At 35.7% G+C, this 24308-nt stretch overlaps 1 protein-coding gene across 1 annotated transcript in view; it reads right to left on the bottom strand.

The window, feature by feature from the left end:
- Positions 1-4470: 4470 nt before the first annotated feature.
- LOC150078124 (uncharacterized) overlaps positions 4471-24308 on the bottom strand; it is a 78136-nt gene continuing 58298 nt past the window's right edge. The window contains exons 3-5 of the mRNA XM_090384199.1: positions 13794-14136; positions 5168-5312; positions 4471-4701 (exon numbers count right to left, since the gene is read on the bottom strand). Coding sequence (XP_090240325.1) covers positions 4537-4701; positions 5168-5312; positions 13794-14136 — 653 coding nt within the window. The 3' untranslated portion in view covers positions 4471-4536. The remainder of the gene's footprint in view (positions 4702-5167; positions 5313-13793; positions 14137-24308) is intronic.

Below are 24308 nucleotides of genomic sequence, written 5' to 3'. Positions count from 1 at the left end.
GTTGTGAATTAATTCCAGCAGCTGGAGTATAAATGAAATGCCAATGGCTGTGGCATCTATCATATGCCATGCAAAATGTCTGTCTTCACTTTAGGGAACAAATGCCCCAAAGTGCACTTGTAATTCTAATAACACCAAACATTGATTTGTTTTTTTGTAATTGAATTTTATAGATAACACTGTTTTCAGTTCTATAAAAAAAAAAAAAGCTAAAAATTGCACTATACAAGCAGTGTTCCAGTTAAAGGTGTATTTGGAGTATTATGTAGTTATAGCACTCAGTTTGCTGCCCAAGTCTACTAAATTGCATTTTATGGTTTCTTATGTGGATCATCATAGCCTGTCAATTTAGTAAGCATTTGAACAGTGTATATTTCTTATATTTCTACCATAACAACATGGAAATGCCTTGTAAATATTCCATCCTGTTTATATTGAAATACTTTGATACAGGATGTTTTGACTCTGTTATTTGACCTGTTAACCACTGTGTGCTACTTTGTATTACTTTTTTTTATTCCTTAATAAAAATGTAGCTGAAGTTGTGTTAGTAATTTGTAATAAATTGTCATTTGAAATTTTGAATTGTTTAACTTTATTTCCAAGGTCCTATATGGTAATAAGCTTGAACTTGATAAGGACTTAACTTTCTATACACATTCTTATGTGTAGGTACACCAAGTAGCCACTTTAATAGGTACACACTACCTAATAATGTGTCATTCAAAATAGTTTGGATTAGCCATGGCTGGACTCAACAACAGGGTATCAAGCATGGACTGTAATGCTGGTTCATGTTGATGCTCAACTGCTTCCTATAGTTATTACCAATTGGATGTTTGTGGATTGTCACTCTGAAAAGCACAGATCAAAGCATTGTTTACAGCACCTGTAAACAAACAGACTGAAAAAACATGCAATTACAGATACCCTACAAACATCTCATGGCCTTAGTTACTTTGTTATATGGTTTTTGAATCTATTCAAAACACTTGAGTTGAATCAATCTCTAGATACTGGTTTTTCATCTAGAAAATAAAAGCCCGCTGATTGTAAAAAAAAAAAAAACCCCTCCAATAACCAGAGTACCATAATGTGCTCTAGTTCATGCTGTGATTTCAGTAGCAAAGTATCAAAAATCCAAAGTGAGTGATACTTTAATCCTGACTTGCATTAAAGAATGATCAATTAACACAAACCAAACAAGAGGCTATATTTATGTCATTAAAATGGGACTTGTTCAGTTATCTGAAGAAAAGAAAATGACTTTCATCAACTGGTGAAATACCACCGCTTTGCTTATTGGAGGCTTGAAGTGGTGAAACCCATGTTTAGTCTCTAGAGCAAAGTTTCCGGCATCCCCCCCTCCCACCATACTTCTCCTTCAACCCATGCATGGTACTAAGTACTATAGGTTTTGATACCTTTTGTGTTTGGGGGTTTTCATAAAAAAAAAAAAAAAAAAAAAACCAAATCATGTTTGGGAAATTGAGCCCAATTGTACTATCAAAACCTTAATAAATACCTCTTGAGGGGAGCACATTTTTTGGTTATTGTCCTTCCACAGCAAATCCAATGACTTTCAAACCTTGGCTGATTCAGTCAGATGACTGCATGCATATTCCTGGATCGTTGATGCATTTTGTTTGCACTGTAGCTAAAGCTACATGGCTGTTCGTATGTTATGTATATTCCATGGGTTCTTTGGCTGATATGCAGAATGTTAAAAAAAGTTTTGTAAGGAAAAATATGCAACTCTCTGGAAAACTACTGAAGTTCCATCCTACTAGGAAGCACAACTTAATTTCCACTGATGATGGTAATTAAACCCAAAGACCATGATAGCTGTCCACTGCATAGAGGGGTGCAAGTCATTTGAATTAGTGTATAGAACATGCATTGAGGTGCCATACTTCAGTTAGCATTTGACTTGGGAGGAATGCTATCTGAAAGATGAAGTCTGCAATGCTTTGTGCATAACATTGGAGTTGATCAAAGTTCTAGCATGGATAAACTGCAAGTAATGTGAACCTAAATGTAGAGTGTTGAGATTTGGACTGTGATAATTTTAACTATGGCTACCAGCTGCTGTATCTCCATTTGAAGTAGTTAAGGTTGTAGTTCTGTGGTGTTGAGACAAGTTTTCGGGTTGGTCCATTTAAGGAGCCAGAATTCTGCAGCAAAGATTGGCATCTTTGTTGTGGTAGTTGCTGTTACCCACACTTCAGTGGAGTATAGTTTATTGTCCTAATGTATTTCCTAATTAATTGAGGATCCTTGACATAGATTAAATGTTTAGGTGGGCATTGAAGAGAGACTGCTCTGGATGTAAGCTTTTCTGCATGAGCACGAAGTTTTGGATCAAATACTATTTGCAAATCTGGTTTCATTGACCATTGTAGCTACTACTGGTGGTGTTGGTTCGAGGCAAAAACCATTAGTCTCTCTCTCTTTTTTTTTTTCTTTCGATTAATTGGCAGTCCATACCGTTTGAGTTATAAGGATTCAATAAAACTTGTGCATGGTGGCCTCAAGGTCATTGTTGGGAGCAACAAGTGTCAGAATTATCTGTGCACATAATGTCTCGTCACGGACAAGAGGTGCAACGATTGCTGTAAATAACAAGCCACATAGGACTCCTTTGTGGAACACTAGCAGGGATCACTTTCTTGTGCAACTGTCTATGGGCATTGATATGTATCCTGTCATGGAGGAGTGATGCTATGAACCAGAGGAATTACCTTGGATTAGTGGGATTTAAGTAAGCAGGGATTACCGACACAATGGCATCAAAGTTCTCAATTCTAGGTATGTGATAGAGTTCCTTGTGCTATTGAAAAGCAGACATTATGGATTGTGTGGTTGCAAGGATGCTCATCACTCTGGACCAGTTGCGGATGGCATAGTGGAGGTTTTTAGGAGTGAGAGTGCAGTACTATGCACTCTTTGAGTGGACCAGGGTTCAAGCCTGTGACTGCTAAATATGATTGTTTGTATTGTAAACTCCTCTGACCTGGTGGTCATGCCAGAGTATAAACAATAACAGTTTTATTTTGTTTACATTGCCATATCACTTAATTGGAAGATCAGCCTGTTATTTAGAGTTACTATAAGAAAACAGGCAATATCAGTTAACAAGACACAATTAGTATCCATGCAGAGGAGCATGTGTACAGATAACAGTGGATAAATGTGTGTGTGTTCACATGAACACATCACAGGTACAATAAGCAGTATGTCAAAAATTGGGCAAAATTAAATGTCTTGTTACAATATTAGAAAAATTAATTATTTAATTAGACTAAACTAATTTCTTATATGGTTACAAGATTGCAGGTTTCTATTTTAAATGACTTTTGCTTTGCATATTTATTATTTTCATGGGAAATTTTTAATAAATATTAAATAATATCTAACTGCTTGTTATTAAATCATTTATTAATAAATGAATAGTGAGGTCACATGCAATGTACCAATGACAAAATTTTAATATTCGAGTTAGCCCATTAAATATAATGGAGTCGCACACAATCTCACTGACAATACAATAGAACCTCAAAAAATAAATTTCTGAGGAAATTTTTGCCAGAAGAGAGATGGCACACAAAGGGTAAATTATGAACAATCATTAACGGTCTGCATTAAAGCCACTCACCAAATCTGGCTCCATCCAACCTCTCTTATCATCTAAAACATTTTGTTGTTCTAAGGTACAAAAGTAGAACCTGATCCATTTAAAACTTGATTTATAAATTTTACAATTTGCCATTTCTTGGCATCTAACATGGTCAAAAAAAAAAAAAAAAAAAAATTGTTTTTGAATCTGTTTTATCCCAGCTTTATTGTATCAATGGTGCCTCCGTAGCCAGGAGCAGCAGTGCGTAGCACGCGCTTCTTGATTAGACTGGGGTTCGAGCCTGTGACCACCAAATATGAGGTTGGAGAAAGGTCAGGGAATGACCACCGCATATCCCCGGAGCAATATGGCCGTAGTTGCTAATGCTCCTAAAAACTAAATAACAAACATTGTATCAATATATCTAATGGTGGGGATTTCTATAACCAAAGAAATGCTTAAGTTTTAAGACAATGGTGTTGGCAAATTCAAAATGATTATAGTTAATAAAAGTACAAAAACTAAGCATAACACTTGTATCTGATAAACTTTTATTTTAGAGTTTTAAAATTACTTTGTGCTAATAAAAAATAAAAAAAAAATGGGGAGAAGTTTTCAGTGTAAGCAATGTGCTGTACATCCTTGCAAATTAATAAAATAGTCATCTCAATTCTGTATATAAAATACATACAGAACAAGAGATCTTATAACAATTTTGAAAGTGCTGTGTATATATATATATATAAAAATAGATACATATATACAGTTTTTTTTTTTTTTTTTTTTTTTAACAGAAAAATTTGTAACTTAAGTATTTTACATAAACAAAACAAAACATCATTCATCTCTCTCACTCACACATACAAATATTTTGGAATATATTTACAAAAAAATCTGTCGAAAGATGAGCTTGGTACTAATCAAGATTTCGGTCCTGATGTTTTACCATTGTGATGATAATACATGACTCTGGCATGAGCTTCGAAGAACTCATCTGGTGATCGAGACTTCTCTCGTGGTTTTGGTGCCGGTGGGTACATAATGGGAGGATTTGTGTACATCCCTGAACGCTGTTGTTGTTCTTGCTGGAATAGAAAAAATTATGAAAGTTTTTTTTTTTTCACTTTAGTCATCTTTGAAGGAAAAGAGAGGAGAAGAAGAAAGAAAATACAGGAGGAGGAGAAAAAAAAAAATAAAAGAGAAAACATATGGGGGGGATTAGAAAAGGTAAGGAGGGGAAAAAATGAAGCATGGGCTAGAAAGGGACAAAATAGGAGAAAGAAGGGGTAAATAGAGAAGGGGGAGGTAAAAAAGGAAGGAAATATAGGGTGCAAAGAAAATGAGAGGAAAGAAGAAACAAATGAGAAAAGGGGGTAGAGGGAGGAGGGTAAGGGGGAGAGAAAAAAAAAGTGCAGAAAAAAAGCAAGAGGAAAGAAAATGAAATATAGACAGAGAAGGAACATTAAAAGGGAGAGAAGTGATTATGGGTGGAAGTAAGTCAACACTATTTGCTGTATCAACTAAATAACATTCCTTTTCGTGTGATCTTACCATTTTAATTTTTGCTGCTTGGTTTTCAAGAATTTTTTCTAACGATGTTTGCTTTTTTAAATCTGTTGTTTTCTTTATCTTATCTTCTTGATATCGTTCAATGGCTTTCTTCAGTTCTGGTTTCTGACCAACAACAACCTTTCCACTAGATACAAAAAACATTTTTAACAGTAATTAACAATTTACATATTAATGTTCTTTTGCTACTAAGCAGGCCTGCATAGTAAAATCTGTTTACAATACCTTTACACAAGAAACAGGGGTTGTGTAATTTTGTTTGTTTATAGACTATTAATATACTGCAAGCCTACTTTTATAATACCATAATTAATAGATAACAGAGTAGCAAAGGCTCAATATGTTATAAATCAATTAGTCAAAAAGTATGGATTCATTATTTATTTGGTTTCAAAGCTTTTAAATTGTTTTTAAAATACAGACTTATTGTATTCTCTCACTCAAAGGTTAGGGTTAGTGATTTGATGTATTTTGGGGTCCACGAGCCTCCGATTCAGTGATGCATTGGATCATTGATTTTGTCTACGAGGGTGTGGGATATATGTAAACTATTTGTATAATTATCCAACAATGGGTAAATGATATATTACGTATATCAGCATTGAAGCGTTTTACAAGACACAGAGGTAATTCCTCCATTTCTTAACTAAATAATACCATAATGCAGGCTTACCATACTATCAATACAACAATAAAAAGAATCATGCACAGGAAAACAGAATTTGTCAATTTCCTTACAATATGAATAAGAAACAGGACAGCAGTTATCACATGGATTTTTTTCTTAAACTTGATGTAGTTAGTATCATATATTACTTTGTAAGCCCTAAGATTACAAGTAATATACAAATTACTTTAATGAAAAAAAAATTGATATGCTTGAAAGAGGATTTCATGTGAATGAAGAATACAAGAAAGAGCACATTATTTACTATTAGAACAGAGGTTTGTAACCTTTTTTAGTCATCTCCCTTCCAACATCGTGCCCTCCCACCTCCATTATTTCACCACCACCACCTTATTTCATTTTTATTTGAAATAAGTGATCAGAAAATTTAAATTTTCTAAAGAATTTATCTGCCTATTACAGCTTAAAAATAAACAGGCAGAGGTGGGAAGTGTACCTTTGCTAAGACAGAATCCAAATTCGCTTTTGTGGAAGCTGACTTACGAATTTTCCCTTACAAATAATTGCAGGTTTTTTTTTTTTTTTTTTTTTATTTCATGAAATGTTTCATCAGTGCTTAAATCTAGGTGATTTTTCTGAATTCTCACATTAATCAAATGCACTGAGCTGCCATATTAGCTCAATTTGTTGTTCATATGTCATGTAATCTTGGTATTTTTGTCCTCAAAACAGTTTCTGTTCAGATCTGATATGATTCATAAGCACATAGACTAAGTATGAAAGAGTAATCTCTATTGTAATACACAATAATATAAACAACATACAGTAATATACAATTAAGAATTAAATAGAATGCTTTATAAATGCAAATGAAATTTCAAGGAAAACAAATTACACATACTGTCCAACCAATGTATTCAGACACCATGTTTGGTAAAGCAAGATTTAACAAACTAAATAGGAATGTGAAACTGTTGAAAGCAGGTTACTTGCTTATGGGTAGCCAGTGCCTATATACAACTTATGACTCAAGTTATTGGGTGTGCACACAGTAAGAGCATGTTAGCACTGGTTGTGTTAATCTGCCTGCTCACCAGAATGAATTTGAATTTAAGGTTGTTGGCACCAGTCATTACGTTTTAACTGTGGATGCTTAATTTCAAAGATTTACATAAAACACGTAATGTGGGACAAAATGGACCAAAACGCAACAACTGCACGGAAATCGGCAACAAATATATTTGTTAATGGTATTTTATCATTTCAAAGTAAATCTTTTCTGTAGTAGTTTTGACTGCTTAATGCCAGTTAGTCTATATTTTTGTTAATTGATAATTCAATCTTTTTTTAAAATAAAATTGAAAGTTGCACGATTGATTCTAATACAGGTAGTTCCTGACTTTGAGTTAATTCATTCCTAACGCATGCTTGTATCGCAAACTCGTAAAGCGTGAATTTATTTCCCATAGACAATGTTAAAAACGGTTTACATTCTCCACAATGAAATTTTATCACAGTAATGTTAGATAAAGGTCAACAAAACTATAGTTTCTGCTTAAAATGATTAGCCAAATAAATGAAAACATACCCTTTAAAATCAAGCAACTTATACATTGGTGTGCAAAACTTAAGAACCCAACACTACTTCTAAAGGTTACAACACAAAATCAAACAAAACAGCCTGTGGTGATTTGCATAACTGTAGCCGTTCAGTAGAAAGCTGGTGCACATGCAAAAATTTGAATTGTGATGAGAGGGCTCACATAAACAGATAAAAGCAGCATTATGTGAAAATTACAGAATGGTGAGCACGATTGTTACAGACGGTCGATTGGTTTCGTATAGTGCTAGAGACAACAAAATGGCCAGTAGACAACATCTGGATGACTACCCGGGATTGAATAATTGGGAAAGTCAAAGTGCAAGGAGTGTGCTTGCAGAGTTCAGTATTGCCCATAGCATCGTCTCGTGTGCATTGTCGGCCTTCAGAACGACAGGTACCGCTGTTTGAAGGACAAGTGGTGGTCGTCCACAAAAAACAACGCCCCATGATGACTGCTATACATTCCTACAGGCCAAAAGGGACCGACACCAGACAGCGGGATCCACTGCAAACCAGGAGCACAGGACATCGCAGTTTACTGTGGCCAGGCGACCCACAAAGGTGGACTGTTTGCCTGATGGCCAGTATGCTGTGTCCCTTTAACACCTGCCCATCAGAGATACAGTGGTGCAGCGAACACAAGGATTGGGCAGCAGCTCAATGGGGTAAGGTACTCTTTACTGATGAGAGTAGATTAAGTCTCAGCAGCGATTCTGGCCGTCAGCCAATCTAGCAAGAGGTTAGCACACAGTATCATCCTGCAAACATCACTGAAAGGGATCAATATGGCGGTTGAGGTATTCTCATCTGGGGAGGCATTATCTTAGATGAATGTACACAACTCCAGATACTGGAAGGCAGTACTGTAACCGGTGCACGCTACTATACTAAGGTAATCCTTCCCCACGTGCGTCTGTTCCGAGGTTCCATTGGCTCCAAGTTCTTGTTTGTGGATGATAACACCACACCCCATCGCACTGCAGCTGTGATATGCTTTTGAAAAGTAAGGACATTGTTCGTATGGATTGGCCTGCCCGTTTCCCCCAATCTAAATCCCATCAAACACATATGGAACGCTCTGGGGAGATGCCTAATGGCACGTCCACACCCACCAGAAAATGTTCACTAGGTGAAGATGGCGCTGACAGTAATGGACTATGTTACATACCGCAAGAACTTATCAACACTTCTAAGTATGGATAGGTGGTGCAAAGCCTGCATCGACATTAGGGGTGGCCATATCTCCTACTGAGGACCACCTGTTCCCTTTGTTCCATCTTTTGCAGTGATGCATCTGTATCATGGCAGCCAGTGATATGTTGCCATTTTTGAATAAAGTCCCTCTGTACCGTTTTGTTTCTGTTGTGTCTGTGTTGTTTCCTTCATCATTTCTGTACCTCATAAGGTTCCTTTGGTATGCTTTTCCCATATCCAGGCCACTCGTATGAGAAGCTACAGGTGAAAACCTGACTGGTCCCATAAGTTTTACACACCAGTACAGTAATAAAGAAATTATTTATGTCATACAAATGTTAACGCATGTTTATTCTTCATCATTGACTAAATGCACACTTGACGCTTTATCAGTCATTGTTGGTTTGTTGAAAGCACAAAGTGTCATCTTCAGAAATGCTTCAAGAGCGTTTGTTTCCAAGTTAGCCCTATTTTCTTTATAAATTTCACAAGAGCATGCGGGGCGCCTCCGTAGCCAGGTGGGAAGGAGCAGCAGTGCGTAGCACATGCTTCTTGATTAGACCGGGGTTCGAGCCCGTCACCACCAAATACGGAGTATGCGGAAAGGTCAAGGAATGACCACCGCATATCCCGGAGCAATATGGCCTTAGTTGCTAATGCTCCTAAAAACCAAATAACGAACAAGAGCATGCATAAGCATTTTTTAACTCTGTAACAGCTTTTCCAGTGCGCTTGAAATTTGAATCTTTTGACTCGAATATCTCAGTTGCTTTTTTTTTTTTGTTGAAAAGCCCCAACAAATCCCTTGAGTTTGAAGGAAGGAATTTATAAATATTTAGCATTTATTTATTGCAATTAATGTTCATATTTTCAATTTTGTTGATACTTGGAAAAAAACTTGGAAAAAAAAAAAAAGTGGAAACTGCCTGTATATTAAAAAAAATGCATTTCATGTCTTTTCATTCATTAAATAGAGGATGATATTCACCAAGTTTTTGCCTACTAATTGATAGGAAGAACACCAGTAAATTTTTATTCAAAAAAAAAAAAAAAAAAAAACCTCAAGGATTAATTCCTCATCTGAAGGATCAGAATTTGAACAAATAACTTATACTTGTCAGCTTTTTGACTTTTGAACTAAATGATTTATTTTTTTAAACTAGTCCTCTTTAAATGTCAAAAATGTTATGAACTGATGATAATATGACAAATTTGTATTATTGTCAGTTCATAATATTTTTATTTGTATAGTTGGGGTTCAATTAGTTAATACAGTACAAATTTTTATTTGTATTAACTAATTGATATCGATGGTTCAACTGTTGATCCTGCTTGGGTTACTGACAAACAATGGATATTTTGCATCTATGTGAACACATGATAAATTCTTGAGGGTAGGGGATGGCGGAAGTTTATCAAATTAACAGCTAAATAATTTTTTGTAATAACTGAGAGGAAAACAGAAGAGAAATTGTTGAAGTTAAACATAATAAACAAACCTGGAGTCAATGGATCTATCCATTCTATTAAGGGAGGCAGTAAAGGAAGTAAGAAAACTCTTAGCCATAATTATGAGAGCACCTTTGGATTAAGATTACATCTCCAGTCGGTCCCCACTGACTGGAGATGTAATTGACACAAGCAGTTACAGACCTGTTACTTTAACTACTGTTCCAGGGAAAATAATGAAGTCACTGGTTAAAGAAGTAATGCAGTATCAACTAGACCAGTTGTCTTCAAACTTTTTTGGTCGTGCACCCTTATTTTACTTAAAAGGACTAGCGCACATCCAGGAATAAAAAATTAAATATATAAGTTTAAAATATTTTTTTAATTTATAAATCATTTATATGGAAGGCATTATATCTAAAATCACATAATTTTAAAAGATCACATATAAAAAAATACAAAACAAAACAAAATTAAATTGAAGTTCAAGTACAAAATGCATGTATTCGAACGTGCATGATTGATGGCGTGATCAAATAAAGCCGCATATTGAAGTATTAAAAAAACATAATTTTTATTTTCAATTACTTTTTGAAAACTAAAGTTTTCATAATTAATAAATATTGATTTATTGCAGATTATCTCACACACACCATGCATCATCTCATGCACCCCACTTTGGAGACCACTGATCTAGACAAGACTGCAGTTATAGTTCAACCACAGCATGGGTTTGTTAAGGGGAATCTTGTCTTGCCAATTTGATTGGATACTGTGATATCACTAAGGTACTGAATACAAAAAGCAATTGTGATATATACTAGGATTTCAGGAAAGCTTTTGATACTGTTACACATAAAACACTGCTGTACAAATTGGATCAGTGCAGCATTAAGAGCAAGTTGCTGCTATGAATAAAGGGATGGTTGAGTGGGAGAAGACAAAATCGTTATCAATGGGCACTGCTCTTTGTGGGCTAATGTTATTAGTGGAGTCCCCCCAGGGGTTTGGTGTTGGGCCCATTGTTGCTTTCTATATTTATCAACGTTAACTGATGAAGGCATATCAGATTTAATATGCAAGTTTGCGGATAATATAATGGTTGATGGGATAGTTGACAGGAATGACTATATGCTACTCAGGGGCGGGCTGTCCCAAAGGTGCAAGGGGTGCACTGCACCTGGGCAGCAATGTTCAAGGGGTGCCTGAAACTTACATACACATATGAAGAAAATTTTAAAGGGGGTGTGCCAAACTGCGATTGACCCAGGTGTCACAGACCCTAGGAACACCCGCGATGTTACTGCAACAGGATCTAGAAAAGTTAGGCAGATGGGCTGAGAACTGGTAATTGAAGTTGAACATTGACAAATGCAAAGTACCACACATGGGTAGCAGTAACCGCAGAAAAATATACCAACAGAATGGTACTTCACTCAGATTAGTGGAAAATTAAAGATACCTGGGGGTAATTGTGCAGTCAGATATAAAGTTTTCTGAGCAATGTAAACAGGCTGCCAGGCAAAGCTCATGGGGTTTTACAATGATATACAGGAATTTGGCTAGCAGGGATAAGGACATGATTATACCATTTTACAAGGTAATAGGCCACATCTTGAGTACTGCATATATAGGTCTGGAAGTCTTATTTTATGAAGGATATAGAGCTGCTGGAACAATTGCAGAGAAGGGCAATGATATTGGTGAGGGGAACAAAGGAGTGCTCTTACCAAGAAAGGCTTTAGTTCTGCAAACTGCAGTATATGGAGACTAGGCACCTGTGATGTGGTCTGATCCCATTAGGATGTGCAATGCTGATGGGATTCTTTCTCAGACTACACACATGAAGAACATATTCAAGTTGAGGAATGTCGGTTGCAGAATAGATATGTGGGTGTTTGCCTTTAGCCAGCAGATGGTTGATTGCTGGAACAAACTTATATCTGTTGTTGTGGAAGTTGATAGTTCTAGTCTTTCCTTAAATAAATTCAAGGAAGAACTAGACATATGGAGAGAATGAATAGGTGAAATGGGAAGGGTGTCTCTTTTGTTTTTGGCTGATGCTGTTTAAGCTTGCTTTCTTGCATCATTTGCCATTACTAATGCTAATTTCGGTAGTGAATTTAAAGGGGAGTGATGAAAAGGAACAGATGCAAAACAGATTTCATTAAAAGTGAACTGATTACAAATCTGAAAAATAATTTGTCACAAACTCATATTTACAATAAAGTAAAAAATAAATCCTTTAGGCCTCAAAATAAAATCTGTTGATTAATACTGAATTTTGAAACGCTAATGATATAAATAGGAATACTTGTTTTATTAATATTTATAACTATTGAATGTACACTGATTTTTTTTAACTGCAAAGTGTGCTTTCCATAAATAAATAATAGTATGCAAAGGAAATTGTTTTGATTTTGATCACTAATCGGCACAAAATACAACCACACCTGCTGTATTTTGTGCCAATTACAAACAAAAAGAATATCTTACTTGGATTTTTTATTTCCACGTAGGATGGATATTTTTTCACTGTTGACAACAGATCTGTTAACCTTTCTGTGTATCCATGGCCAAGAAGGTTAACACTTATTCAGAGGCCAACAATAGGTGCTGGTCAACCTGCTTTGTAAGTGTACGTACCCTAAGAAAGTGGCCCAAAGGCAGCATTGAATCAATTCATTGTGGGACTCTTGTGATCAGTTCCGTATAGTAGGCAGTACGAGTTTTGTGTCCATTCCTGCTTCAGGCAGTTGCCTTTGCCAATATGCCCCTGTTTAACAGATGAAAGATGTACAACAGGGGCATATCGGCAGTGGCCTCCTCCATCATTCCAATTCATCTCAAAGGTGTTCTCCTCAGATACTTCAAGCCAGGTTTTTACACTGTTCGCTATATAGGATGGAGCATTATCTTGCTTGAATAGGGATGGTGCCTATTTCCACAGAACTATTGTGGGCACTGTGGAATTGTCCAAGATATAAAATTTGCGATGTCAGTGCACCATAACCAATGGTCCACATCTGAACCACAAAAAAACGGCACCATTCCATGATTTCAGTATCCACAATGCAGTTCAGAGGCAGTAAATTACATTCCCCCTGGCATTTTCCCACCAGCACTTGACTGGTGTGATTCATAGCTCCATAAATGCTGTTCCACTACTATCTGTGGTCCATAAACGATGAGCTTAGGACTACTGAAAGTGACGTCTGACGTTTGTTGATGTGATTTGGACCTTGTGAGCAGACCTGCCACAAAATTCCATGCAGCTCTCTACAGACTGCGAATGAACACAATTACAGACACTCCTGTGGACATTTGTAATTCCAATGTAATTTTCCAAGGACATCAACTTGGTTTGCTTTCTTCTGTGATTGGGAATTCCTGTCTTACAGAGTTTTTTTTTTTCTTTGGTTCACTCCCTTTGCACAGTGAAAAAGATGAATAATGCCTTTGTTATTCATCCTTTTCACTACAGGATTACAGTTGACTTTTTGAGATTCAAATGTGTGGCTTTTGCACAAAATGAGGAATCATTGATATGGTAATCGATGTTGAAGCGTCTTGTAGTTCATTCTGCTTATGATATTCACCACTATTGGCTGCTCATTTATAAACCTGTTCTGCTTCACATATATCTTGTTTGCACAGTTTATCCTATTGGGAAGAGATGCCCGAATACTTTTTGATAGGTTAGTGTATATGCATTCAATAAATAAATTACTTACATTCTTTGATTAAAGAGCAGTTCTTTATGTAACAGTTGCCGCTCCTCTGATTCTAGACATGGATTTGGAGGTTTCTTTGGTAAAATTAAGCCATCATCAGTAAAATGTACCCCGCTGGTACTAGAACCATTTTGACGTTGAGACCGTCCCTTCCTAGATCGAATATAGTCTTCTGGTGATAGCTCTGTTCTCAAAATATCTTCTTGCCTGTATATCCTCACTCGCTCTTTGTCATCTATCAGCAGCTCATCTCGTCGTCTAACCACTTCCAGTTCATCTTCCCCTTTATCCGAATCACTATAGTCCGGTTCCGGAACTGGGATTATGGAAGGATGTTGGTAGTCTAAAATATACAATTTAATTATAGTTAATGTACAGAAAGGCAAATCTACATTACTCATCAACATATAAATATACTTATTTATAATTAACATTTCTTACGTCAATTATCAATTCAATACATTATTTGGTGTCTAACTATGGTATTAGCACAGACATTGAGAAAAATTATATGAAATATAAGCTTCATCGTGGTATGTGTTTACACATGGTGCCTTCAACAAGCTGTATATAGTACAAATAAATTCTGTGACCAAATTTTAAAATTTTATTCAAATGTGTTTTTGCTCATACTGGTATTGTTAGAAAAGGGCAACAAACATTCTTCAGTGTTTTTTTTTTTTATTAGTGCGTGGTCACAGCTAATACTTAAACTTCTGAAATATAAACAGTTTTGTGAAATTAAAGTAGCATATCTGTATATTTTGGTTCTTGTGATTTAATTTATTTTTTTTTTTTTTGAAAATGTAACTACAATGCATGTCAAAGCTAAGAATGATTGTGTTTATATCATGCTGAAAGATGAGGCAAATACTCGTGAACAGATTTCTGTTGAGCCTACAACATAGATTTTATTTATCATTGGGAAATTTTTGAATACTTTTAACAGTATATTTGCAGCAACAAGGATAATGATGGAAAGTTGCCAAAGTCAGAAATAAGCAAATCATTGATTGAAGAATGACTGGCACCTGCCAGAAGGATCCATATTAAATATGGCTAATGCTTAAATATTAAATTTTAAATGCACAAGCTATCTTTAGAAATTCAGAAACCAATGCTGAATTCCCATTATATAACATGTTTATACATTCATTAACTCTATCATTTTATAAAATTTGTATTTGTTTGTTTTAGTAGTGTAGTGTTTTAGGCATCAGTGACTTAAGCCATATTCAAATCGATCACAGAACAAACTGCGTGTTCTGTGATCGATTTGAATGTTTCCCGGATGAAAAATTTGGGGGAAACCATTCTATTCCCACCAACGAACTCGCTTCTTTTCCACATGAAAAGGGTTCTTTATTTTATACGGTATATACAGCAATTCTATCAACTGTGCTACGTGAGAGGATGAAATATATAATAATAGTGCCATATATAAATAAAACATTTATTGATGAACACAAAAGATAAAGAGCAATTACTAATTATTGTGTTTATCGATATGGACGGTGCCAATTTTGTTAACATATACTTAGCTTGAATTGTACTTGCACAAGTTACCTTCAAAGAGTTTAAGTGAAAAAAAAAAGGGCAAATTAGTTCAGTTTCGAATAGAATCGGATGTTCCGCATGTTAAAAAAAAACAAAAAAAAAAACAAAAAAAAAAAACACCTTTTCATGATTACACAAGAAACATACCATGAAACATTAGGCGATTTAACTGCAACAGTTTTCTCCATCCGGATTCTTGGCTTTTTGCAATGCAATGCTGAATGTCTGATAGTCTCTTTGCTTGTTCTTCACTCTTTCTGTGTCGACACTTTGAAATATCCCTTGATTTCATCATCTCATTTGATGGGTATGAAAGTATCGATGCTCTCCTAGGATGAATCTCTGTATGTTCTGATGAATGCAACGTTCTAGATGCTCTTGGGCGAATTGCGTCTTCCTCTAAATAATGGGAAATTTCTGATAATCTCTTTTGGCTAGCTATATCTTTAAGTGGATGTAAACTTTTTGAAGTTCTTTTTGACTGAATTGGCTGCACTTCTGATAGATGGAAAACTTCAGATGTGCTTCCTTGAGCTGCTACATCTTCTAACTTGTTAATTTTTTTGTCTGATGTTCTCCTTTGCACACATTCATGTTCCAATGGGTACAAACTTTTTGAAGTTCTTTTTGGTGTACTTTCCTCATAAATGGACGGCTGCAAAATTTTTGAAGGTTTTCTTAATTTAATTTCCCCATCTTTTAATGCAGTAATTTCTATTGTCTTTTGACTTCCCTCATCTGATGAAATTAAAACTTCAGAAGTTTCTTTAAGAATGTCCTCATTTTTTGACATATACAAAATCTCTAAAGGTGTTGATCCAATTTCATCACCCTCCAACAGCTTCATATCTTTTGAAGGTCTTGATCTAATATCCTCATCTTCTGATGGATACGAAATATCTATTATCCTTTCCCGATGAAAATCTTCATTTTCTAATGGATACGAAATTTCTGAAGCTATTATTGATCTAATTTCTTCATCTGATCGCTTCGAAAGTCCTGAAGATCTTCTTGATTTAATTTTTCCAATTTCTGATGGATAAGAAATTTCTATTATTCTTTCTTTAGGAACTTCATATTCTGATGGATGCAAAATTTTTGAGGGTCTTGTTGATTCAATTTCACTGTCCAGTTGCTTTCTTGATGACCTTCTAGATTTGATTTCCCAATCTTCTGGATAAGCAATTTCTATTATCCTTTCTTTACGAATTTCATCGTCATAAGACGGCTTCGAAGCCCTTAAAGATCTTGTTTCATCTTTATCCTCCGATGGCGTTGAAACTTTAGAAAATCTTCTACATTTAATTTTTCCATCTACTGAAGGCCTCAAAACTTTTGATGATCTTCGTGATCTAATTTCTTCACCTTCTGAAGGCCTCAAAACTTTAGACGATCTCCGTTTAGTTTTTCCATCTTCTGGCAGATAATAAATTTCATTTTCTGATGAATACAAAATCTTTGAAGATCTTGCTGATCCAGTTTCATGATCATGCGATGGTTGCAGGGGTTCTGAAGGTCTTCTTGATGTCTCTTCATCAGAAGATGGAATTTCTGATATTATCCCTTGACTTTCCTCATCTGATAAAAGAAAAATTTCCGGTGCTTTCCCATGAATTTCTCCATTTTCTGGTGACTTTAAAGTTTTGGAAGTTCTTCTAGATCCAATTTCCTCATCATCTGGAGGGTGGACAACTTCTGAAACAATTCTTCTTAATTCGATTTCTTCATCTTCTGACAGATGCGAAATGTCTGGTATTTCATTTCCTTCTGACGGATGCAAAACTTTAGATGCTCTTTCTGAGGAATATGAGCCTCTTGAAATTCTTTTTTCCTCAGGTTTTTCATACGGATCTAATTTTATACTTACTCTCTTCTTATATGCTTTTGAAATGTCCCTATTCTGGAGTATTCCGTCATTTTCTTTCGATTTCCTTGAAGTTCTTGAATTTCGTTTCAGTTGAGATTCATCTTCTCTGTCTTCTAATTTTAGTTCTGTTTTTTGAGGCATGGTTACTGAACTTTTACGTGCTTTGTGTATGTCTTCGTCTGTCTGCCCAATTTGCGACGCCTTCCTCGCGTGATGTTTTTCTTTTGAAGCCGCCGACGATCTCTGTTTAATTGTAGAATCTCTTTTCCAGGCTTTTTCTTCAAAATTTGTAACCTTGGCTATATTTTGCCTTGCCTTGTCCTCTTTTGTTACTTCTTCATATGCCTTGGACTCTTTAAAAACATCCTCTTCCTCACTGTCTTCTGTTTTTTGATGGGTTATTGAACCCCGCCTATTGCTATTTTTATCCTTTTGAGACATTTCTGGTGAGTATAGAGGTTTTGACGTTCTATTTTTCTTATACGCTTCATTATTTTTCTCTGCTGACTGTCTTCGACTTTCTCTGCTATTAATCTTAATTTTTGCTTCAGATTCCATCTCTTCGATACTTTCATTTGATTCTGAAATTATTTCGGAGCTGCTGTTTCCACGAGATTGCTCCTCTCCATCTGTAATATATTCAGAGATGTTTCCTTCAGATTCGTCCTGATTTACACTCTCAGATGACTCGTAATTAGTTTTAATGCTACTTCCTGAAGATTCAATTTCTTCTTCTTCTTCCAAAAGTTCATATGGCTGTTGAGCATCTCCAGAATCACTTACTTCAGTTCGTTCGTCCTCATCTTCTGTTGATTCCAAAGAGACTTTCGTCCTACTTTCCTCGAATTCTTCGGATGATTCTGAAGTTTGGGAATTGCTTTCTTCGTCTTCTTCAGAAGTTTCATTTTTAATATTTTCAAAGGGGTCAGACTGATTTTGTAATTCATCCGCCTGTTCATGATCCGTTATAATGTCTTCCATTAGTTGTACAGACGACCGAAAAGTTGATTGTGCTGTTTCTGAAATGTTTACCTGGTCATCAGTTATTGCCATTTCACCACCATTCCAAGCATCAGAAAAATCTTCATCCGTCATCATGCAGGATATTATCAAATGACTTGACTGTGAATATTTCGAAGTCTTTGTCCCTTGATCACTTATCACTTCTATATATTCTGCTATATCTATTTCGAACCTCTCTTCATGTTCCTTTTCAAGATCCTCGTCTACTTCCTCACCAGCGACTTCACAATTCACTTCTAATTCGCCATCTCTTTCTTCCAGCTCCATTTCCAGTTCTTGAAGGATGTATGGATATTCTGGAAAAAATAACGTAGCATCATGGCCGTTCACTAAATTTAGAAGACAATATCTAATGACAAAATGCAGTTAGCAAGTTCATGTGGCTTTAGATTATTTTCAAGGCAAACTAAATTTCTACTGCTTAAGGAATCAGTATACCAAAACATACTTCCTTATATAAACAAAATTTATAAAACACTCCCTGAAGAAATGCATCTAGCTTGTTGGTTTAAGTTGTGTAGATACTAGTAAAAGTTTTATGCACTATTTTCAAAAGAATTCATCGATATTTGGAAGGTTCATTCTTGGCAGTGTAGGCCATCTTATTACACAAGTATTGCACTGTTTATAAGAGGAACTGTTGTTTTCGAGCATATCAGGTTTGTTTTGAGCACGTGGTTTATTCACTCCGTGATAATGCAATATTAAATTATCTAAATCTATAATTATTAACAAATTTTTGGATGTTATGTGGTCCAAATTCCTTGTAAAATAATTGCATCTTAAATATTTCCCTCGTATTTATAAACATTTAAAAGCAACTGCTCTGATGTGGAATTTCATTTTTCACTAAACTGTATCCAAAATATAAATAGCCAAGTCCAGTATTATATAGCAGTATTTTCAGATGGTAGCCAAATAAAATGAAACAAGAAAAAATTAAAATGATTAAAACAGGAAGACATTTTTATTAGGCATTCAGCTTCCTTGAAAAATGTTGCAAGTTTTTAATTTTCTGCTTTTTCAAACAAACCCGATCCATACTTTAGCAATTTATTATAAAGCAAACTGATGATTTTGAGATCGTTATGTGAACATCCAGAAATTTCTGTAACAGTTACAGAAATTATTTATTAATTAGTCAAATTGAGAGTCTAAACCATTATATATAATTTTGCAATGTTGTTTTTCTGTATAAACTGGATCAACATTTCACGTTTCGTATTAAACATTTTAACCTTTTGAGTTTCAACTCTGAACGGGGTTTGTTTTAAAGAATAAAATTAGGTCAGCTTAACCCCTCAGGGGTTGAGAAACAGTGACACAAATGTAACCCTGTTACACTAAGGAGTCAAAGACCATAAGGTAAACAGCAGTGGTCGGCAACCTTTTTCTACGGCGGGTCACATCTTGCTTTTTCAAATTTTTTTGATGGGTCATAACAGTCGATCGGTAATGAAAACTATATAATGTAGAAGTGTTCCAGTCATCTTGCCATGTTAGCAAATGGCTTGTAACCCCAAGCACTTCTGTGCTTGGTAAGGTAACAAGTAAATTCATTCCTACTGTTATGGAATTCAAGAAAAGGGATTTCCTTTGTTTTTCCCCTGGTCTGTATGGATCTTATTTACTGACTGGACATGGGAGTTTGAATAGTAAACTCTATAAACTAGGATTGTCTCCCACTCCATTATGTATTTGTGGGCTCGAGGAAGATGTTGATCACATTCTTGTGGATTCCAAAAAAAAAATGGAACTTAGATCGTCTCGTACGACTGATTGACTAGTGATTGACATGTTGGATTCTGTCACATAAAAATGATTGATGGCTAGATGTAAATTTACTTGCCATAGATCTCTTTTATGTCGTATCGTCAGGTAAACTTATTTCTTGACGTTTCAAAATTACCAAACTCTACTCCGTATCATTGCTGGTTTGTTGAAGACCAACTTCCTTCTGTATTTCTTCAAAAGGATGGACCAGGAAATTACCTTGCTAATTTTGGTCTGATGTGGTACATCAACCCTCTTTTTCATTCCCTCAAGAGGATAGGACCATGGAGATAACTTTAACTTGCTGATTCTGATTGCAAGTGGTTGTAGGATGATTTTTCCCATGCGGCTTGCTGAAGATCTTCGAATGTTACTATTTCTATGTCGGGATGGGATTTCTCAAGGAAAAATTCTCCTGAAAGATGTGTAATTTTCCACCCCTCCTATGTCTTTAATCTATGTTCTATAACTTCCGTTTCGTTGGCGGATCCATCTGCCTTCCTTCCCCTACCATCCCATACTATTCCCACTGTATCCAATTTTCCTTACATTCACTAAATTTGATCTATGCTGGGGTTTTACCCTGGTATGGATCAGCATGATGATAGTAGAAGCTGGCCGCCTCCACGTGGCGGAGAGGGGGACGTGGCCAGAGGTTGCCGCGTCCCATCTGCTAAGAGCCAGGTACCGGCCGAAAACATAACAGAACACATCATAACATTTACACACCCAACACACTACATACAAATGACAGGTTTTGGCGTAAGCTTCAACACAAGAAGTACAATAGTGACTAATGGGGAGAAACCCTGGGGTCCACAACAACAACACATGAATATTTCCTGTAATAAATAAATAAATAAATAAAACATTCAACTCTTGAGCATAGTAGCGGCATATGATACAAGAAAGCAGGCTTATACAGTATCAGCAAAAAAAAAAAAAAAAAACCTTTCCATTCCCTTCAAAAGTTTGTCTAGTTCTTCCTTGAATGGAAGTTCTATCAACTTCCACAACGACAGATGGAAGTTTGATCCAGCAATCAACCACTCGCTGGCTAAAGGCAAATTTCCGCACAATCTATTCGGCAACCGTCTTTCGTCAATTTGAATTTTATGCCCCCTCAAGTGCGTAAACTGAGCAAGAGGAATAATCCCATCAGCACTGAGCTTGCTCAAACAATTCAAAGCCTCGAACACCTCATCAGATCACCTCGAAAGTGCCTAGTCTCCAGACGCTGCAATTTGCAGAACGCAAGCATTTCTTGGTAAGAGAACCCTTTGTTCCCCTGGCCAACCTCGTTGCCCTTCTCTGTACTCGTTCCAGCAGATCTACATCCTTCCTAAAATGAATCCTCTAGACTTGTATGCAGTATTCAAGGTGTGGCCTGACCATTGCCTTCTACAAAGGGATAATCATCTCCTTATCCCTGCTAGCAATATTTCTGTATATCACTGACAAAACTTCATGAGCTGTTTTGGCAGTCTGTCTGCACAGCTCAGAGAATTTCATATCTGACTGCACAATTACCCGCAAGTCTTTTTCATTCTCCACTACCCTCAGTGTAGTAGCACACAGTTGGTACGTTACTTTGGAGTTAATGCTACCCATATACAGTACTTTGCATTTGTCAATGTTAAACTTTAGTTTTCACTTCTCAGCCGATCTGCCTAACTTTTCTAGTCCTGTTACAGTAGCATACTGTCATTAACAACCCTGCCAACCTTTGTATCACCTATCATGCAGACTTCATTGATAAATATAGAAAATAACAATGTGCCCAACGCCGAACCCTGGGAGACTCCACTAATAACATTAGTCCACAAAGAGCAGTTGTCCATTGAATACCACAGTTTTTCTCCATTCAACCATCCATCCCTTTATCCATAGCAGCAACTTGCCCTTAATGCCACGCTGCTCCAATTTGTACAGCAGTCTGTTACGTGTAACAGTATCAAAATCTTTCCTGAAACATAATAACAAAAAAATTTTTTTTTTTTTTTTTTGCATTTCAGTTCCTGTGTGAACACATCATAGTATCCAACCAAATTGGTCAGACAAGATTTCCCTTAACAAACCCATGCTGTGTCTGAACTATAATTGCAGTCTTGTCTAGATGATCCTGCATTACTTCTCCAGTGACTCCATTATTTTCCCTGAACATAAGTTAAACTAACATTGGGGATGTGCATTTGGACTTCTCCACTCAGCGCGGATCTGCCCTAAATCCAAGGATGTTGTCATAATTATGGCTACAGTTTTGCTGCCTTCCTGAATATAATTTTATAGATCCCATCCACCCCCAGGTGCATTTTCTTATATGTTTAACTTAAACAATTTCTCTTGCTCTTTACTGAGTTATTACAAAATCGTTTAGCTCCCTGACAGAGTTTGTAAACTCTTAACAGGGAACGTATTTTTATTATTATTTTTTAATTAATTCTCCTGTACGCCACTACCATAGCGTGTGAATGTACATGAAAAATGCTCATTCAGTTTTTCAGCTACCTTAGCAGGATCATCAACAGTTGAACCATCGATATCAAATCGACCAATCTCATTCATCCCCTTCCTTCTAGTTTACATAAGTAAAGAAGTCTGTTGTTTTTCCTTGCATCCTTTGACAAAGATTTCTCACAATCTGCCTTCCGTTGCCTAACCTCCTTTGTCACTTTATTACAGACTAGATTATATCTACAATAACATTCTGTGTTGCCTGATAATTTATATGCTTCCAATGCATTTTTAATCTCTGCCACGAGTCTCATTAGTGCATGACATCCACTTAGACCTAAACCAATTCTAAATATATTTATTTATATACAAGTATTAATAATAATATTTAATGATACATTTTTAAATATAATTTTTAGTATTGAAGTGTAAAAGTTTTAATGGCTTCCTTGATGCTGAATTTCTTTAAAGGTTTACTAAATCTGGTTGATATTTTGTTACTTTTAACACACGACTCCGAATTTTCTTTTATTAACCTGCTTCGTAATGGATTTAACATTTCATTTGAGAAAATATTTGTTCGCGCTTAGAAGAACTAAATGCAGATAGAATGGCGATTGAAATTTCGGGTGTTTACACGCCTGCGTATCGACATATCAAACCATGCTTTCAAGGTGTTCGAATTGAAGTTGCGTCGCGGATTTTTAATTTTTTTAAACGAATTAAAATGTTCTGCTACGGGTCAACTGAATCATGCTGGCGGGTTCCCTTCTGACCCTGGAGTCATAGATTGCCAACCACAGCAAAAGCCAATGCCTTCCTTGTACTATGTAACTAATAAGTTAAGTCTTCCTAAAAAGAAAGGTTTTACCTGTAAGCCAAAATCCATAACGGATGTTTAATTAGCATTATTAGAAAACCTCAACCTGTTACGCAGACAAACGAGCCATGGGGATGGGGGATGATGGTAGAACTCTCAATACAAAATTATAACTTCAACGAATGGAATTATGTATTGAAATGATTAACTGAGCAGATATCAAAAAAAAAAAAAAATAATAATAATAATAATAATAAAATAAATAAATAATAAAAAGATTTCACTGAGCAGTTATCGAAAGGATACGTGCTAAGCGAAAAACCCTGGGAAACAACTTGCTACGGAGGTAGCATTTATATAGATGTATTAATAATAATATTTAATGATACATATAATTATTTTTATTTTTTAACATTTAATTTTAATGATACATATAATTTTTAGTACTGAAGTGTAAGAATTTTAATGGCTGGGAAACAACTTGCTACGCAGGTAGCAAGTTATTTCCCAGCAGTAGTAATAATAACAAATAACAACAATAATAAAAAAAAATTAGCTGTTTCACCAATACATGTGAATAGAGCCGACCGGGCTAGCCGAGTGGGTAAAGTACCTGCCCGGCAACCCAAAGGTCGCGGGCTCGATTCCCGCCTCGGGCTTGGATCAAAGTACTGCAAAAACCTTGGGAGGTGCAATATGGCCACAGAAGCCGATGCGCCAACAACTACCAAATCAAAAAAAAATGTGAATAGATTAGGCAAATTTCCTTACCCTGTGCTATAACTAGAAGATAAAAACAAACATACCGGGCAGATTCAGAAGAAATAATAAACTAACTCGTTTCATCAACAAATAAAATACATTAAAACATAGCACTAGTATTCTAACACTTAGCGTAAATTAAATATATATATATATATATATATATATTTTTTTTTTAATTTTTAACCCTATAACAATTTAATATAGTTAAGCATAGATTAAATATGTCCACACTAAACTGCAACAATAGGTGGCAGAA

Source organism: Mastigoproctus giganteus, chromosome 11 (genome assembly GCF_048544385.1).
Source record: "Mastigoproctus giganteus isolate SK-2022 chromosome 11, ASM4854438v1, whole genome shotgun sequence".
In the NCBI taxonomy this organism is placed as follows: domain Eukaryota; kingdom Metazoa; phylum Arthropoda; class Arachnida; order Uropygi; family Thelyphonidae; genus Mastigoproctus; species Mastigoproctus giganteus.
This window is presented reverse-complemented; position numbering and strand designations above follow the sequence as displayed.